General features: G+C 39.9%; 1 protein-coding gene across 1 annotated transcript in view; it reads left to right on the plus strand.

Annotated features, from left to right (window-relative positions):
- Nucleotides 1-21,116, plus strand: part of LOC131071561 (nuclear pore complex protein GP210) — a 261,149-nt gene that overhangs the window by 207,558 nt on the left and 32,475 nt on the right. Inside the window, exons 26-27 of the mRNA XM_058007476.2 lie at nt 20,475-20,577; nt 20,692-20,822. Of these exons, the coding sequence (XP_057863459.2) occupies nt 20,475-20,577; nt 20,692-20,822 (234 nt within the window). The remainder of the gene's footprint in view (nt 1-20,474; nt 20,578-20,691; nt 20,823-21,116) is intronic.

Here is a 21,116-nt window from a genome sequence, read left to right on the forward strand (position 1 = left end):
CAGAGCTCTACAACGGAGAAGATACTGCGACGAGGGAATTTTCAATTCTGCTCCAGGTAGCCATCGAGACCTACGTCCGACGAGAGGCCACGGAGGCTGAAATCCCAGCAAGTGCCATGTGGACAGCGCTGGAGGTTAGCCCGGTAGTAAATCGGTTGATGAACCACCTCCCCTAGTTGCTTGCACAGGCATCGCTGGCACAACAAGCTCGCTTGGAGGAGATTGCTCGGGAAGAGCGACGCCAACAAATCCTCCAACAATACGAAGAAAGCAGCCGTCGGGAAGCGGAGCGGGATGGCACGAGGCCAGGAAGGAATTGAACCCTGAATCCCATAGAGATAAAGGAACATTCTGTATTCAAATAAAGGTGTCATAATATTGACACGAGTTGTATCTGACGAAATGAATTAATAAAGGCGTGTTCTGGTTTATGTGAATTATGGAAATGTATGGGAATTAATGCCCAACCTATTAAATAAAGATAGAAATAAGAAAGCAGAAATGGACGAGTGGGAGGTCGTGTAGAGGGCCTTGATTCTGGAACAACAAGTAGAACGTAGACGGAGGCTGAGGCAACTTGCCGAAGGACGACCTGTCGAAGGGTGGCTCGAAGGGAACCAAGGAGGTGTCACGGAGGGTGCAGAAGCCGAGGGAAATTTCTACTCGTCGCCAGAACACCGTAGGGTGAGAAGCCACAAAGAGTTTGTGGAGGAAACAAGGTTACGGAGGAATCTAGTTGAAGAGACTTGGGATCAGTTTAGAAACTTATCCCTTACGCCACGAAGTGAGGATCACCAGAGGGAGCCAGGAGTGGGTGCGAGTGAGAACGAAGGGGAGGACAACCGTACGGTTGTAGCTGCCACACACAGCAGGCAAAGCACCGTACCTCCAGTCACCCACGTAGGACACACCACCGACACCGGAGGGAGTGGCGCACAGACGCAGCCACAACCACCTCCAGGAAGACGACCCCCATCGATGGCGGGCAAATAGAAGTTGCCTAAATTCAACGGAGATGGCAACGATGACCTTGTACGACACTGTCGTACATGTGAAACAATATGGTCAGCCAACGGGGTAGTTGACAAAGTGGATTGGGTGGTGCAGTTCCCTGCCACCTTGAGAGGAGTAGCCATTGATTGGTACTCTGATGTGGATAAAACAAAGGTGGGAACATGGGATGACCTACAGAAAGCTTTCGAGAAGGAGTTTCGACTCCTTTGAGATGATAATGAGATCGTGGCGGAGATATTAAGCACACAGCAGGGAAAGCATGAGATAGTGCGAACATACAGTCAACGGTTAAAGGAGTTACTGGGGAAGATGGAGAACCAACCTACTGATGGACTAAAGAAGAGGTGGTTCGTGGAAGGGTTGCGGTCATCTCTGCGGAGAAAGATGAAAATTGTACCGCCCACCTCATACGATGACGCATACAATTGTGCAATGGATTTGGAAAGTGAAGGCAAAACATCGTGGAAGAAAAAGGAGAAGTCTTCTACAGAAGAGGAGTCCTCGGGAGAAAGCAGCAGTGATGAATCATCAAGTAAGAAGGTGCAAGCTCTTCAAAAGGATATGCACCGTATGTTGAAGGAATTTAAGAACATGAAAGGAAGCACGAGCAAAAACGAAGACGTGTGGTGCATTGATTGTAAGGAAGGTCACACAAAAGGCACCTGCCCGAAGAAGGCATTCTACAAAATTTGCCAGATGTTGGGACACGTCATCAAAGAATGCCCCTACAACATGAAAACACGAAACCAAGTAGTATTGCTTACGCAGGAACAACCCACTACGTCAGGCGGTACCGACAGCTCCCAGGCGAACAACAATGCAACATCGGGAGGCTACCGAGGTAACCGGTGGGGAGGACGAAACAACAATAACAATACAAGGAGCTGGATCCAATATGACTCCAAAGGTTGACTGATGGTACAATGCAGAGCGTGCAACTAGCGGGGTCACTTTGCCCAAGACTGCCCGAAGGGAGAGACCACACAATATTTGTGCAAATGGTGCGGACCGGGAGACCACGAAGACACCACCTGCCCGAAGTTCGGCGTCAACTTGCTCAATATCGAGGAAACCAAAGAAGAGGAAGTGCTGGCCATAACCCGCACCTAAGCCAGACATGCGATGTGCCCAGACCCGGAGACGGAGAAGCGAAGGGTATGGGAAGCATGTGAAGAAATTGAGAAAGAGATATGAGAAAAGGCGAAGGCGAAGGGTACGATGGGTACTTCCAGCCGATCGGAGGCAGAGGATGCTATTCTAAATCAAATTTTAAAATTAAAACTGGAGGTGCCTGTGAAGGTACACGACCTCCTCCAGACGATGCCTCAATTACGAACGGTGTTGTTGAATAATCTCTCCCAACCACGCACCAATACCAACCACAGCACAAATGTTTCTGGGGGTTCTGCAATAGACCCCATGCTGTTGGCTGTTAACACTGGAAGGAACCTGACCATTGTGGAGATGGGGATCCTTGGCACCATTCTAACCGATACCATCGTCAATGGTGGATCAGGAGTGAATGTACTGCGAGAGGATATGTGGAAGAAGCTGGGGAAGCCAACACTATGGCCACCCATGCTCAACTTGGTAGGTGCAGACCAGCACAACATCAAGCCACTCGGCACCCTGATGGCCCAACCGGTCACCATCGACACGCAACCCTTTATACTAGATTTTGTGGTAATCCCACTCAAGAAGAAGGGGTACGACAGCATCTTAGGTAGAGGGTGGCTGGTTACAACAAAGGTGAACCACGACTAGAAAAAGAACACCCTTTCTATGGAGAAAGGGGGGCGGAAGTACACCATTGATCTGAGGACCCAGGTTGTCCGCGAGGAACTGGCATCATCTTTGGAATCGGAGGGTGAAGGAAAAGGCGACCTGAGGGACGAAGGACGGGGTTGTAGGGAGTCCAACGACGAAGGGATTCTCAAACTAGGAGAGTGCTCCGAGGATGAGACAGGGTCATTGAACGGGCTCTTCCATTGGCAGATGGAGGATTACGAAATGTTCCAGAGCTACAGGCTCGAAGTAGAGGAACCAGAGCAAATAACATAGGAAGTGTACCTACCAGAATACAGAGAATATTGGAAGGGAGACGCCCCAAACCTCGGTGACGTAGATAATCCCAAGATCATTTGTGTCGGCAACAATTGGAACCCTGTGTGGAAGGCCGCAGCCTTCAAAATCTTTATTCTTCTGCTTCTTCTTCTTATGTACGGGAAGGAGACCGTGGTCCCTGTAGAATTGGTGGTTCCAGGTCTTCGGATGGCCATAAAAAATAGACTTGCCACCAACGGGTCCAAATTGAAACCCTACCACGAGAAGCGCGCAGGGGACCGAGAGGTCGAAAGGACACCCGAGAGTCCGGAGGAGAACCCGATAGGATAGAAGGGGACCTGAGAGGTCGGGCAGGCAACTCGAGAGGCAGGGGAACGAAGCGGGAGACTCTCGGGCGAGGCAAACCGAGAAAGGGCGATCCCAGAGGCACGAAGCTCGAGCCGAATCTGGACAGTTAGAAAAAAAATAAAAAAAAATCCGTACATCAAAAAAAAAAGAAAAAAAGAAAAAGAAAACCACGGTGGAATCACCGTATGGTGGGATCACCGTGTGGTGTTAACACCGACGGTGGGTCACCGGCGATGGAACCACCGTGTGGTAGCAACACCGACGATGGAACCACCATGCGGTGGCAACATCGGCGGTGGGACCACCGTGCGTTGGAAACCACCGTGTGGTGGATACCAGGCAAGAAATAAAACACGCAGCAGCCCCAAACACACAGGCACACAAACACGCACTCCGCCCAACAACGCAACGCGCAAGCACAGGAAGGCATACACAGCCATCCAGGAGGTAGTTAAGCGTTCGGCATGCAGAAGGAGGCCCGTACGGTGTGTATGGTAGACGGTTGGTCGTTATTCGTATGGGGTGATCCGTACGGTGGAGGGGTGTTGACTGCACGGGAAGGTGGCCATACGATTGGAGGTGTCAGTGCTGTTGTTGACCGTACGGGGAGGTTGTATGGCACCCCGGTGTTAACACTGACGGTGGGTCACCGGCGGTGGAACCACCGTGTGGTGGCAACACCGACGATGGGTTCACCGGCGGTGGAACCACCGTGCGGTGGTAACATCGGTGGTGGGACCACCGTGCGGTGGAAACCATCGTGCGGTGGAAACCATCGTGCGGTGGAAACCATCGTGCGATGGATACCAGGCAAGAAATAAAACACGCAGCAGCCCCAAACACAGGCACACAAACACGCACTCCGCCCAACAACGCAACGCGCAAGCACAGGAAGGCATACGCAGCCATACACAACCATCCAGAAGGTAGTTAAGCGTTCGGCATGCAGAAGGAGGCCCGTACGGTGTGTATGGTAGACGGTTGGTTGTGTATTCCGTATGGGGTGATCCGTACGGTGGAGGGGTGTTGACTGCACGGGAAGGTGGCTATACAATTGGAGGTGTCAGTGCTGTTGTTGACCGTATGGGGAGGTTGTATGCCCGAGGTGCCATCAGGGACATTACAGTGAAAAAAAAAATGACGATGACCATATTGAAAAATCATTCAATGCAATTTGGAGCCAGGACGCTGGAAATATTAGAATGGTGAAGAAGGGTTTTGACATGAAAATATTAGAGTGGTGAAGAAGGGTTTTGACATCTTAAAATATCATAGAAATGATGCGCGCCATGGACTTCCGTGTGGTTCTGATGCTGCCCTAGACCACATGGGGGCGTTGCCCCTCGACCTCGCTGGGGCGCTGCCCCAGAGCCCCAGTTTATTTTTGAGCTACAATACACTTTTTGTAGTTGGGCGAAAGGCATCCGAGAAGTCATGGTAAGTGTTGGGGTTGTTCCGTACTGTGAGAAAGAAGCCTAAAGCTAAGCATCGGCGGGGAAGCCATAAGCCGTAGAGGGAAACGGATTTGGAGGTTGCGAACAAACAGAGTTTGATGGAAGGCATTGTAGGCACGCGAAGTCATACGACACCAGAGAGTTATTCAGTTCAGTTATCAGCCTGGAGGATTTGAGGCATCTCCTAGCCTTTGTGCCAGAGGGTTGTGGCCACCTCCAGGCAGGAATGGTACGCTTTGAGGAACTTGGAGTATGTCTCGGCTGGACGAGAGGTTGCCTTGGTGGATGCACAGAGGGCTCGGGAGGAGTTGACCACCAGGTTGGAGGCAGTACTAGCGTGAGACTTAGCTCAGCGTACCCAAGAGTTGGATGCCAAGAGGGCAACACCGGTGGCTATGGAGGACAAATTGGCTAGGGAGACAATATCATTTGATTAGCAGTTGGTGGAGGCTGAAATTGAAAAGCATGTTTTGCAGACAAGTTTGGTTTAGGCACAGGAGGACTGTGATGTCAAAGGAAGCACTAATGGTGAAATCCGCACTTGAGCATCGGATGGTAGCAGAAAAGGGTTTTTAGGCGAGGACGCAGTAGGTGTATGAGTTCCACGCTCGACTAGCGTCAGCAGTTCCTGCCATTTGTCTCTATTTTGTATTAAGTCGTCCGGAGTCGACTTCTTTTCTTGGGGGGGATGATGTTGCCGGGAATAATCATTATGTTATGTTGTCATATTATGTTTATGTTGTCGGTAATAATGAGTTACGACAGTCAGTTGGTTAGTTGTTCCGAAGGGCAGTTGGACGCGACGGTTGGTTGCACCCCTTCGGGTATTATATATTGCATACCGTTCCTTCTTAGTATCATTAGGATAGTCGTGTTTGATGTAATGTTATAAAAACTTGATGTACATGGATTGTTGAATTAATACAGAGACTCGTTATTTAATATATTTCCATTATGTTCTGTGCATTTACTTTTTGCATTTAATCGTTTACCCGTATGTGGCAAACACCCATTTTCGGGTCATATCGTCATTTTGTGAATTTGGAAAACCCCAAGTTATTTTCGGCATAAAAATTGACTTTGGCACGATTTTGAAAGTTCTCGACCTGAATCCTTTACAAACTTCATGTTTTTCGGCTTGGAGGGTCATTCCGCAAACTTGAAATGGTTTTCGGGCATAATGGACGTTTTGCAAAGTTAAGAATTTTGGCTTTTTTCCTTCCTTCCTTGGAAAACTCAGCTCCTAGAAGAAACACACAATGTTGATCTCTTGGCTTTGTTTAAATTTTCCCACGAAATGGGTTCGGATGCTAGGCTTTGAAGGCGTTTGGGTAGAGTTGGGTTTATATTGCAAACCCTTGACTTTCGCCATTAGAGCATTTTCATTTTGGTCCTAATGATCTCACGTGAAGTTTGGGGTTTTTCACGTAGTTCAATCGCATGCCTTTCTCTCTATAGGGCAGACTAGACTAACAAAAAAACGGGGGTCCTTGTCCAGGACGGGGATGGGTGTGCAAATATGCACAACAGTATAACCCTGCCAAAGCTCCAAAAATAACTTCTAAATTCAGGTCAGCATTGAAACAGCAAATACCTGTAAAATTTGCATACCAATGTAATGTCCCCTACTAGGAGGCTGCCTGTTTCCCAATGAATTAACACACATTACATTATTATGTTTCAATTCATATTTCTTAAACTGTTACACAGATTAGTATTCATAACACATTGAACATTCATTATATTAAGTCCTATCTTAGCTTTTTTCCCAATCCTAATGAGGGATGGGGATTTACTGTCATAGGTCGCTGACACCAACTACAAAGAGGCTCCCTCAAGGCCCAGGACTATGTCCGTGCCCATCTTGGGCTCACCATCACTTGTGATGGGTTTACTCGCCTTTTTTATATAGACACCAACCTATCCCCTCATAGGACTTAGTAGATGAATTAAGACTAGGCCAATAATATAATAATCTTTCATGTATTATGAATGCATATGAAATTAAGTATGATTGCCATACATATTGCAGTCTATATTAATATTACTATTAAATTCTGCATAAGAACATTATCAGACTTCATATGTTAAGCACATCCCCATGCATACCACCAAGAACAAGGATGTTAGTGGCTGTAAATAACAGTTCTAATTTGATCTGATTGATGGTGATATCACTGGATGCTTCTAATTCCTTTCCTTTATATCTCTCAATGTGAGGGAGAGGTCACACCTCTTCATCATGTCAAGAGACACACAGAGGCCATGTAACAAGAATAAAACCACAAGAATAAAATTAAAGATGCGTTGGTAATATGAAGAGGCTGCGTTGAAGTTGAAAATAACGACAGACAGAGTAAGCAAGTAGGGATACATGGTATTGTGCGAGAATAATGTTTTTTCACAATGTGAAAGAATAAATATGGAGTTTGCAGTCAGTGATGGAGAAAAATAAAAGAATGTGCAGGAGGACATGATAACCAAAGGCATATTAGAAGGGGTGAATGTATTAGAGAAATTAAAAAATTGTAGAGTTGGCACCGTATATGAGAAAAGGATGCCATGCGAGGAAGACATTGGAAAATTTAAGGAGCAGATTGATATTCAAACAAGGGCGCATCAGTTGGGAAATTTGAGGAAATGTAGATTTCTAAAAGAAGAGAAAGAGGAGCGCATAGTTTGAGTAAAAGGTGTTTTAAAAATTGCAGACTTGAATGTGTAGAGAGTGCATAAAAGAAAAGGAAAGAAGCCCAAAGGGCAATGTGAGTGAAGAAGGAAGGCTGTGCAGGCAGAATATATAGTGCAAGGAATTAAAATAATGTAGATCAAAGTTGAAAGTAGATTGCAAAATGCAGGCAGTAGAGAATGCCATAGAGGGAAGAGCATGTGGGCATAAAAAGATTTGATAGAGTGAAGGGGCTTGTGTAAGATGGAAAGAACAAATTGCAGATAAAGAAAAAGGTTGAGAATAACATAAGAGAAAAAGGGAAGAGTATTGTGTAGGTGTAGAAGGGGGCTATGTGAATAGCGAACATATAAGAGCATTGAAAGTAGAGGAAGTAAACAGAGTACTGCAAGTGTATTATTGTTTTTGTTGAATGAAGCTGCAATTTTGATAAATAAAATCTGACTTTAATAAGAATAAATTATTTGAGCTGGTGTTCTGTCTTTTAATTTGGTGTTTTGTTGAGTTAAATTGGAATTTTCAATTATTTTGGTTTAAGGAAGAGCTTTTGTTTAGTAATGCTTGGAGATCTTGGTACATCCCCAACTGTATCTGCATTTATTGGTATCGGAGCCAGAAGATTGCTGGCATAGAGAAGATTGAACAATGAGTGAGTTGTAATTATTTGCCTGGAAGAACGAAGAAGAGAAAAGTAGTAAGTTGTGGAGTGTGTGTGTGTTTGTTTTCCTCTAGTAGAGGTTAAGGATGGGTAGAAGGTGCACCAGAGGAAGGCCTGTGGCTGCAGAGGAATGCGAGAGTCTCTAAGTGAAAGGAAATGAGTTTGAAAGGGAAGATGAAATGGGTCGTGAGGAGACTCATGATAATCCCATTTTAGGAAGAGTATTAGGAAGATGTGGAAAATAAAAAGCTTTGTGAAAATTTGGGAAAGCTGTAGGCCAGGTTAGACGAATTGGAAAGGAAGATTGGAGTGGAAAAAAGATTGGAAGAGAAGTTTGAGAAGATAAAAAGAAACTTGAAAGAGGACAGTTGCAGCCTTGGATAGAAGGAAAATTGAAGGAGAAGAATGTGAAGGAACCACGTGTAGGTGGTTGGATAACAGATAAGAAGTGTTACGTTGAATGGCACATGGAGAGGATAGAGTCCTATCGCGAGGAAGGAGATGGGGATTGGAATGAATGTGAAGTGGCTCTCTCTTGTGAGGTAAAGAGAATTGAGAAGAAGAGTGTTCTCTTCAAAGAGGACAGCGAAAAGAAAAGTAATGAGAAGGTGTGTTGTATCCCTTTGGTAGAGGTTGAATGGAAGGAGAAGTATGTGGGAGCAGCCCACACAAGTAGTACAAGGAGAACATAATGGTCACTATGGACCATCAATTGGTTATTTCAAAAGAATATGAAAATCGAGTGTAGAGGAGGTGAAAGTACCTTACAAGTTGAGTTAGTAGAAGAGAACGAAGTTCTGAAGGTGGACTTGGAGTTTGTTGTAGAAGTTGATGTGATGGACTTGAAGCATCCTAAGTATGATGTGGTGATTGGCAAAGAAGATGATAATGATCTCCTATTGAAAAAGGATATGGAAAGAATAAATAAATTGGTGGAAGGAGAAAGGATAGATGAAGAGAGGAAGTGGGATGCAAATTGGAGAAAATAATTCTAATGATTGTATTAACATTCTTGTGAATGCAGGTAGGAAAGAAGTTCAAGCACTGCATCATATTGGTGGCACTAGTGAGGAAGACATCTTCATGTTGGAAGATGAAGAAAGAAGTATTGCAGGCAAGGCAAGTCTTTGTGAAGACATGAAAATATTAATAGCACAAGAGGGAAGTCAAGAAATAGTTGTTGTAGTGAAAGAAATTGTTGCAACAATTGGTCCTTTGGCGGACATAGAGACATCAAAGAAAATGATGCAGCAAAATGTAAATGAGGAAATGGAAACCATTGATTTCCATAATGTTTGCGATGATGACTTGAGCATAGATTGGTATGCATATGTGACAAGAGACAATATAGATGAACTAGTCAAAGAGTTAAGGAAAGATAATATGTATGTTGTGATGAACAAAACAATGAGCATAGGAGAAGAATTGGTACAAATGTATTATGTTGCAGGATATAGTGCAAATGCAGATTGGAGGATGTGTTCGATATGTGGTGGGTTGGATCCCACAAGGTTAGAGAGGATTGAAAGTTACAATTTTTGGAGGAGGTTAGATTATGGTGGAGAAAATTACTTGTTGGGAAAGAAGAAAGTAGAGAAAAATTGTTGGAGAAGAGTAATGATTGTTCTGGCTAGGTGTTGGAAGAAGAGAAAGAAAAAAATGAATTCGTGATGATTGCTTTTTAGGAAAAAACAATTTTACTTAATAATATAGTGTTCTTACAACCATTTCTCAGCACCTTGAGCCTAGCGAGACTTTATCTACACCATTAAACACCTTTTTAAATAATCAAATATAAGTTAGTTTTTTTTTTTCGACGATTCCAATTTAATTATTTACTTAATTATCACTTTTAAATCATTCTATGTTCTTACAAAAAATATGAAAATAAGCCAATTAAACTCTCTTGACACTTCTACCAGTTTCTTAAGTTCGTAGGATTTTAGTAGATGAAAAAGTTGGCACTATCCAAAGATGGATTTCTCCAAGAATTTCGGAGGGCTCTTAGAATGTCAAATTCACACACAGAAAGTATTGTTGTGCATGTCTTGGCTACAAGAATTTGCTACCTTTGTTAGAATTTCCTTCCAAAAATGTTGATTTAGATGGAGAATATGATGAAGATGAAGGAGAAGTTAATTTGGAAGAACTCATATGTGCCCTTGGTGAAATCAAAAAGCTCAAGAAAAAGAACATGAAACTAAAATTGGAAATCCAACATTGTGAAAGAGAAGATGACAATTCTAAAGAAAAATTATCACAAGGCCTCGAGGAATCAAAAAAACTCATTATTGACTTAAAAGTGCAACTTGAAGAAATGAAAAGAGTGGAGGAAAAAGTAAAAACCCAATAAGAAAAAGAAAGACAATTGTGAGGTGCTAGAGTTTGAGATTGTTTATTTGAGAAAGCAATTGGACAAAACAAGTGTTCAATTGAACAAGGACAACTTATAATAAGAGTGGTATTGATTTTGAAGGTTAAAGCTCAAAAACCACACAATCCTCAAAGAAGAAAAATGGAGAAAAGCCAAAAAGCTATGCATATGCTCCCAAGAGTTCAATCAAAGAGGAAGGAGGAAACCAAGCTCCACAAAAGATCTATTCGCTTCCAAGGTTAACGGGGACACATTTAGAAAGTTGTTTCCTCAAAGACAACCACATATGACTAGGTTTCAACACTCTTTTTACTGTTATTTCTTTTCATGCAATCACTTAGGTCATAGATCAAGAGATTGTAGGACACGTACAAGAGATTTTGGTTGGAACAAATATAGAAGTCCTTATGGGTTTTTAGAAAGGAACTATGATTCGTTTACCCTTTTAGTAATTTATAATGTCGCATGTTATAAATGAACAATTATGAATATACAACCCAATTTTGTAGAACTGGTTTTGTGAAACCATCTAGACAAAACATGAAATACAATATAATGGCCAAACAAAAGATAAAACCTACAAAAGTTTGGAAAAGTATACAAGAGCAAGAGAAGTGGAAATCTATGCTTGTGCTCCATGCGCAAGAAGTATCACTAAGTTCATAAGGAGAAGTGTGATCAAGGGGCACTAATCATTGCGTTATCTTTTAGCTCCATGGAAGAAAACTCAATGAAGTCTCATTGAATATTAGAGAGTAAGAAGATGTTTCCCATGATATTTTTATGGATGGAAGTATAATGAACATCTCATTTTCGTTGATTTCAGAAAGGGGGCATAGCCATTGAAAAAGGGAAAGCAATGTCATTGATATCGAGAGGAAGTATTATAGAAAGAAGTCTTCTTTGTGAAAGTATTGGAAATCCCCTTGGTGGAGAGTTAGAGACAAGGGGAGCATTATGATCTCACTATATTCATAGGTTATTTCTATGTGAGGTTGCCTTCAATGACAAAGTGGGAGATTGTTTGTAAAATTCCTTAACTAGGAACTGATTGCAAATAGATGTATATATCCAGATTACACAGAGACGTATTGTTTAACTCAGCCAGTAGATTATTGATATGCCTATGAATTTCGTTTAATAGTATAACACATGCAGTCCCAATTTAACTTTCATGCATACTGATAAATATAACATTTTTTAACAGAGAGTTGAACAGTCATTAATCAACATTCAATATCAAATGATTTAATATTTCATCAGGACAAAGATTTCTTTCATGATGCACCTGTTAATTCGCAGTGATGGAAGGTGCTAAACTCATCGCTGTGGTCCACCGAAGAGCCTTCATATGTTCATTGGTAGACAAAGTAAAAGAGACATCTGCAGCCGCAAGCGATCCATCTTGAACTTCATTCCAAATTTAAACCTACGGAGTAATCAATAAACAACACTGGTTTGTGTCACCGTCACGGTGTACTGCGCGTTTAGAAACCCTTCCGGTTCCACTACGTGTTGTCTGCGATATCTCATGATGGTAGGAATTATATCTCGATATCGGGTTTCATAGCCACGGAAGACAAGTTAAATGTGCCGTTTTTCACCTGTGTCCAGAGGTCACATCTCGTCACATGCATAAGGAATGTATACAACTCTGAGTCTCACACCATTACGACACTCCAGTGCTTATACAAACACGGCTCCACTTCCGAGCTCACGTCCAATAGGCCACTCCATTGCTTATGCAAACACAACTCCACCAATAGGTCAGTTATTAACTGACGAAAGGAGGCTTGATCCAGTTCGTATCCTGTTACACAGGAATTCAATTCTTTTCCGCAGGCATGATTCTTCAAACTCACGCCATGCATTTTTATTCATCGAACAAGTTAGTTTTATGAACTACCTTAAGAATTAAAGATAATTACAGAGTTTTAACTTTATTCATCAACGCGTTAACAATATGTGTTAACAATATTAATTATTTATATTAATCCAAAGCTAGAATATTAATATAAAATAATTAATATTATGTCATATTTACTTTCACAATTTTAATTATTGGGAAACATTACATTGTTGAACATATTGTCATTGACGTCGAAGGAGATTTCAATATGGCGAAATAGAGAATGTATTGAAGATTTTATTATGGCAAGAAGAGGTTTCAATATGAGGAGGAAGTCAAGTAGAGTTTGCTTATGCATGGAATACATAGAATAGATATAAAATTGTGGAGCAATAATACAATCTTAGATATGAAATCTTGAAGCATTGAAAAAGATATAATACTTCTATATGCTGTTTTACGTCACTTCTTTTGTGTTGGTGCCCATGTTTATGTTCAAGACAAAGCAAATAAAAGGCAACAATTAAATTTAAAGAGCAGCGAATATGTTCCAATGAATATAATGATTTAAGCGACCAGGTTTGTGATTAATAGAGCATCGAATGAGATTCACAAAAGGCAGAATTAATATGTCAGCAATTAGCATGTTTCTAAAGGCAGCATCAAATCAGCGCTTGGAATTGAAAGGAAATGAAATTTATGAGAGCAATTAAATAGGTAGGACTAGCTTAAAAAGCAGCGATCATTCCCTTAATAAAAGGTGATGACTGTTCAAGAGACTCTCTCTTCAAAGGATGTCTCTCTTCATAGAGACATAAAGATATAAATAGAATGAGAAATGTGTGGAAGCAAATTGAGAAAATTCAAAAATGTTTAATCATAAGCAAGTGTAAAAATAAAAGTTTGGTTCCTTATGATGTCATGTTGTGTGAAATTGGGGTTGCTGCTATGGTGTGTCTCATAAGATAATTCAAAAAGAATTGAGCAAATGGAAGAAGGTATACGGCCCATGGATGTTTTCAATGACATATTGTGCAAAAGAAAGAAGACTTGGATGCAACAAAACATCAAATGGATGAGTACTTGGGGTAAAGGACTAGGGAGAAAGAAAAATTATTATATCAAAGATTTCAATCCCACTTGTGATCATCATTTAAAACAAAGTTCCCAGACTCGGACTTGGCTCTGACTCGGCAAGGCTGACTTGGCAATGACTCGGCAAAATAAGAAAACCCTTGAAATTTAGAGATTTTTAACGATTTAAAACTTGTTTTATACACCCATTATTGAATTAAGCTTAAAGACACTATAACATCATCAAATAGAAGCTAATTTGATCACATACATAAACATACATCCATCACATGCGTAGAAATGCAAATTGTAGCTGAAGGAATTAGAAAACATAGATATATAGAATTATAAATCTTGTCCAATGTATATAAAATCCATGACTTCAAATGTTCCCAAACATATATGTAATTGTAAAGTGTAAACAAAAACAAGTCTATGGCTCAGCCTCATCTATCTGCCTCCTAGAAAGGCGTCTAAGGTAGGTCCTGGATGATTGAGTAGCCATAGTCTCTGCTTGTGATGTGCCAGTCTGAGTAGCCATAGGTGCTGTGCCTGATCGTTCTCTATCCTCCTCTGCCATAGCCACAGCCTTAGCCTCTCTGTCTGCCTGGTCAACCCACTCAAGGTCCTCATCAGTGAAGACTAGATCGGTGGACTCAGTGAGCCAATCGGACTCGGGTGTCGACTTCCTCTAGAGTGATCGGAGAAGAGTCAGCGTCCAAAATCTGTCTGGTCTTGAGACGGAGGTTGCAATGAACAAAGACTAGATCGTTCAACCTCTCCATAGACAATCTATTTCGCCTCTTCGAGTGGATGTGCTCGAACATGCTCCAGTTGCGCTCACATCTAGAAGCGCTGAATGGCTGGCTCAATATGCGAATGGCAATTTTTTGAAGGTTTGGGGTTGAAGGCCCAAATATTTGCCACCATCTATCTAAGATAAGGAAAAGAAAAAAACATTAGTCTCATTTCCAACTTTAAAGGTAGATTATAAAATGAAAAATTAAAATGCATAAGTCATAAACTTTAGAATTTTCTACCTGGCTGCAATTTTGTTCGACCCTCTTTGCACAATTGGCTGGCAAAGATCGCCCGTACTGCATTATTAAATGCATCCATCTCGAGCAGTGTAGCTGTGGTATCAATGCCCATCCGTTGTACTACTGAATATAGCCCGCTAAGAACCTCCTCATCCGCTTTGAAATCAGCACGGAAACAAAATGATGGATTGAGGTAATAAGCTGCTGCATGGATGGGCCTATGAAGTTGGTTATGCCATCTTCTATCAATTATATCCCAAATGGGCCTATACTTATCCTCAACTCCAGCATATATAGATCTAATGGCCTCCTTGGCCCTATCCATGCCCTCATATATGTAGCCCATAGCGGGCTTCTCCCCATCAACAACTCGTAGGAGAACTACTAGGGGCTCAGTGACCTGCAAATAATGTTAAACAAAAATAGTTAAGTCACAAGTGTGCATGAAAATAAGAAAAATTGCAAAGTTGCACAATGTAAACAAAACAAAAATTTACCTATAAATTTATAAAATTACCTGCACGATCTCTGCACAAGGGGTCCAAAAACCTGGCTCATAAAAAATGCAATTTGCTACATCCATCCCTGCAGTGGTCGTAGCATAGGATGAGGAAGTCCACTCCTCACCAACAAACATGCGCCTCAAAGATGGCTTTGATTTTATCAAGGATTTCAATGTGAGGAAATTCGAGGCAAATCTCGTTATACCAGGACGAGCCAACTCCCTTTCCCCCGTGTATTGCCTCATAATGCTAAGGACCAATCCATGATTGTAAATAAATTTGCATATATTCTTGGCCCTTTCAACGCATTCTTTCACTCATCCAAGCTTACCTATATCCTCCAGCATGAGGTCAAGGCAATGGGCCGCACATGGAGACCAAGAGATTTTTGGGTGCCTCTCCATCAAAAGTTTTCTTGCCACAATTTTAAATTAGTTAAAGAATTACATGTGATAAGTATCAAGAAATTTTACCATTAATATTTAAAAATTAAAAACTTAAAAGTTTAAAAGTTAAAACTTAAAACTTAAAAGAAAACTTTTAAAGTTTACCTGCAACAACATAACTTGCTGCATTATCCGTCACCACTTGCACCACATTTTCTTCCCCCACCTCATGTTTAACTTCCTCAATAGCTTTACATAAGTATGCCGCATTTTTGACATGTGAGGAAGCATCGATGGACTTCAAAATCATGGCGGATCATAAAAATAAAACAAATTAATTATCAATAAATTAGAATGTAAATTATTCAATTTCAATCACATTGCATTTAGAGAAGTAAAATGATCAATCACCTCCACTGGAAACAAGAAAATTTAGGAGTGTTCTATTCCTCCTATCAGTCCAACCATCTGTCATGATGGTGCAACCCTTGTGGCTCCAAGATTGGCGGTGCTCCTCTAGGTCAACTTTCATATCTTCCACCATTTCCAACAAGAGAGGGCCACTCAACTTAGTATCACTAGGGGCTTTAAAACCTGCCCCACAAATGGTTACGTATCAATCATGCCTTGCCAATAAGAAGACCTGTCACAAATTGAAATAGATTAAATAAGAAAAGTTCAATTTCAATTTCAATTTTCAACTTCAAACCATAAAATTTTAAATTTTAATTTTAAACAATCAAATAAAAAAGTACTTGGTTGCAATAAATGGAATGTTGCAGAAGTACCAAAACTTGCAAATTGCTTTTCTTCCTGCATCATGGACCTCCTTGTTCCAAGACATGCTCTCAAGCGAGCGTTGTGCAGGAGGAGTATTGCATGGTACAAAAAAATTGTCTATCTTGGATTTTCGCACTCTAGGACCAAAAGTGTGACTAGTAGGAGCAGAAATAGAAGTACTAGCATAGCAGAAGCACTAGGACGAAAGGGAGGCATAGAAGAACCCTCTCCAACACAACCTATGGATGCAGCTGTGGATGCGGATGCGGATGTGGGTGGAGGGGAACCAATATGACATAACTCCTCTCTTTGTCTTTTTTTTTGTTTGTTTATGTATTTCAAAATTTTCTAATTGGACGTAACAAAAATGAACTGCTTCGGGAGGTGCCTCGGTACAAGGCTCAGTATCATGACCACGTATGCCAACAATAAGATATTTCAATCTATTTATCCCCCCACGGTTAATTTCCTTACAAAAAATACACTTGGTTTGATTTCTTTGTCTACTAGGGAATTCTTCAGTGTATTTCCATGCCTCATCTTTTTGACCATGTTTCTTAGGCTTAGGTTGTGGAGGATTACGATGAGCCATTAGGAAAAAAAATTGTTTTCAAAATGTGAGGGCTGCTGCAATAAGACAATTTTACAAATCACCATTTGAGTATTGTGTTTTACAAAGTTTTAAATTTAAACTAATTAAAAAAAATCAGCAAAGACTAATTTGTGCATTGTGTTTTTTCTTGAAAATTTTCAAATTTCAAAGAAAGAAATTAAGAATTGAGAAAAATCAGCAAACCCTGGATTTTTTTTAGAAAAAATTGTAAATACATGTATACAATTTTTTCAAAAAAAAAATATAGGGTTTGCTATGCTATTGTTCTATTTATCTCATTGTGATTGAAGTATGCAATATAGATTTGGAAAGTTGAACTTAAAAAAAAATAACAACAAAACGAAAAATGCATAAATATAGAAAAAAAACCAACATAATCAATAAAAGTTAACACTTACCTCTTTCAAATTTGTTGAGAAGTGTTTGAAATGAGCTTCTATGGACTCCTTGATGCTCTCAATGCAACTGTAGTGCTGCCCCATTGTGATTTGTGCAAACTTTTCACCTCTTCCTCTCAGCTGGTTGCAAAACTATGGCTTCCGATTTTTCTCTCTTCCTCTCTTTTTTCCTCTCTTCCACTCATAAAAGTGAATGCCAATCCCTTTTAGGGTTATAAGAAAGGGAAATGGTAAAAAAAATCATTAAAAAATGTTTATGTTTTTTTTGTTTTTTTGACTGCACTTTTTTAAGTGACGTCGGCCGGGTCACTATCCTTGAACTCGGCGAGTTGGGTGAGTCATGCCCCTTGACCCGTCCGAGCCCGGGTCAGGGTCACCGTGGCTCGACAAGGGTCACCTGGCCCGCTGACTCACGTGACTCGCCGCGAGTCATGGAACTCTGATTTAAAAGTGTACAGAGGGGCTAATATTTCGTGGAGAGCAAAAATTCTTATTGCTCAATAAAGAACTAAATCCCATCAATTTTGTTATGAAACTAGGTGTTGGAAAAGGCCAAAGAAGCTTGGAAAGAAAGATTGTGTATTTTTTGCACTTTTAGGAAAGTGGAAATAAAAAGCATTTCATTTAGAGTGTGATATCTTGACAATTGGCTCTTGGTATAATTGTTTAGCGAGAGGAGTGTTGAGAAGTTGGGGGTGCTCATCACCTTGCGAAGGAAAAGGATTGAAATGCAAAAGTCAGTTTGATTAGGCAAAATGTTCCATAGATTATTTTTAGCATAGTGGACATTAATTTTTTTTATTTTTATTTTTAAATCCTACACCAAATAAGTTGAGATAATTTGAAACTCTTCACAATGAGAATATAACAATATTGGTATTGTAGCACAATGCTATAGCAGTGGTATGAAAGGATTATAGCAACTGTATGGATGAAAGGATTACAGCAACTGTATGGATCACTGTAACAACAATACAAATCATTGAAGCAAACTTCACTATCTGGAAATCTTCAATAATACTCATGAAAATAGAACTTCTTCAAGCTTTAACACAATGATAAAATCTGAATGGAGTTGCTTGAATTTACAGGAGGATTTTTCGTCTTCGGAATTTTGATGCCAAAAGGGTTTTCATCTTAAAGCAGAAAGATGAGTATGGGTTTCAATCTTAGAAATTAGGATTTGATCACAACACAATGGACACATTCTTTTCCCCAAACCTCTCCTTTGATAGGCTTTTCAAGGAAATATAAATGTTTACTGCTATATCTGATAAATTAAATACATGAATTAATAATAAAGATGACAATGCATACCAGATACAAGAGAAAAATATATCTTTATTCGCAAATGAAATTATTACAAACATCAACCAACCAACGCTTATAACTACCCGAGAGTGACAAACAACTTAATATGAACAATTAATACATTGTTGGATAACCAATATTATCAAACATAACAATAAGCATTGTTCTTTGACTATGATAATATTATTTTCTTTTTCTTCCTTTTCACTCCAAAATTTGATTATGTCCACTTATAACATTATATTTGAGTTTGCGTTTAAAAAACTTAAGTTGCTCTTTTAACAATGTTAGAAAATCAAGTCATTAGGACAGCTTAAAATATTAATTTTGTTATTTTTTTAGCTTTATTTAAAAAGGAGACATGACATGAAAGTCAAAGACATAGGTTATTGGGTACGCCTGGAGTCCATCTTGTACCCATACTGGATGTGTCCTGGTGTTCAATCATGCCGTGAGGCAGAGTGATATAGAGAAAAGTAGCAGAATAGTGGATGAACATTTGCAGCTGATGATTTCAGTCATTGCTGAGCTCATAGACTATGTTCTGTTGTGGACAAAAATGTTAGGATGCAAGCATAACACAATATATAGGATTAGTTGCCAATGAACTTGCCTTGTATAGGACAAGGACACAATGGAAAGGTCATCCTAGGGCTTGAAACTGTTTTTCTTAACCATGTGTGGAATATGTTACTTTTCTTCTTAGTCAACTGATGTACTTATTCTTTAGTATAAATACAGTCATTGGGGTATAAGCTAGTTAATTCTTCCTTTTTTGGAAGAAATGTTTTCCTTCTTGGGAAGGCAAGGAAGGATTGTTTCTTCTAAGAGAGTTGCATTTCGGCGATGCTGGTCTTAGAGTTTTTGGCATTTAGCAATTGAGGTCCATTACTATAAATACAGTCATTGGGGTATAGGCTAGTTAATTCTTCCTTTTTTGGAAGAAATGTTTTCCTTCTTGGGAAGGTAAGGAAGGATTGTTTCTTCTAAGAGAGTTGCATTTCAGCGATGCTAATCTTAGAGTTTTTGGCAATTAGCAATTGAGGTCCATTGCAATGCTTCCTGAAGATTGCGTGATTCAATTCCATCATTGTTCATCAAATTAGGTGCAAGTGACGAACGCTAGAAGTGAGGTGTTCTTAGAGGCCCTTGAAGGGAGCAGGTTTATTCAGTGGAATTTTTTGTTGGTTTGTTTCCCACATAGGTTTCTCCATGGTAAGTCTCTTGATGGATCTTTGTTTGTGTAGCTTTCTGAGTATTTTTTAATGTAATGGTGCTATAAGGTTCAACACCGAAGACACAAAGGTTTGTAATAGAGATGTCCTTATCTTGATTAATTTTAGCCCTCCATGTTGCTCTATTTTAGGCTTTAGCACATCTGTTGAGCAACAAATTAAAGAAAATAGGATTTGTACTGGTGGTTCTTCCAATGGACCATCCATGGGTTTTACAGATCAATCAAATGCAAAGAAACAAATGTTCTATGTTCTTGAAAACACAACATATTACACTCTGATGAGAGGAGGAACAATTTTCTTGATGTTTGTGATATCAATTTTTTTGTGTATATCATAATCTGGTGTTTTTATGATAATTTTGAAATTGAGTCTGTATTCTATTTCATTTGTTTAATAGCTCACTCAAATTAGATTTTTAGTACTCTACTTTTAAGAACATCTGGAAAGACTATGAAATTCTTAACAAATTTAAGCTTCTACAATTGCTAATGTTCTAGAAAAAGTCTTTTGGGTGAGACTATGTATGTGAGAACTGATGGCAAATTATTTGAATTTTTTTTCTGATGTTTTTGGCTGTATTGCTTTACGTTGTTTCCTTTTTTGTATTTAATTAATTTTTTTTTTTTCAGAAAACTAATATGTTTATTGATGTAACTATTGCTTCAACATTTTTTTCATGATCAGGTATCTCAAATGGCAGCTGAGACTGAAGATTTCCCTTTTCATGTTTTTGACCTTTCCGTGGGCTCTCATCAGCTCCTTAATATTACATATCACGATAATTTGGGTGTGTGCATATGCTTACTGAGTCAAGATTATATAAATTGGTCATGTATAGCAAAGGAGTAACATTTGTAATTATTATCATGCTAATTTGTTCTCTGTTTTGTATTTTTGGCAGGCACTCCATTTTTTGAAGCTCATGGCCTTGTCCCACTGTTTGTGGAAACTAACAATCCTGACATCATCTCAGTTAAAGTTGCGGATATTAACAACATGGGGAGTTTAAGTAATGGTGGGCTTTATATCCAGGTTAGTACTCATCTTCTTTTTCATTTGTTTTATTGATTTCATGGTTGTGAATGTATGATTTGATTTCATTATTGAACTTAGTAAATAACAAATTTGTAAATTGGAACAATTCTTCCATGTCAATTAGTGAAGGTCATAGTTTCCATGGTTTTGTTTCTTCCTCTAACATGCAAAGCATTGTGTAACTAAAGCTAGTCTTCTTGCATTTGTTTTGGAACACAAATCACAGCTTTCATTATTTGAATCTAGATTTGGTAGTCATATTGCTTTCATTTGAGCTCTGTTGAAACATAT

The sequence above is a fragment of the Cryptomeria japonica genome, chromosome 3 (genome assembly GCF_030272615.1).
Source record: "Cryptomeria japonica chromosome 3, Sugi_1.0, whole genome shotgun sequence".
Taxonomy (NCBI): Eukaryota; Viridiplantae; Streptophyta; class Pinopsida; order Cupressales; family Cupressaceae; genus Cryptomeria; species Cryptomeria japonica.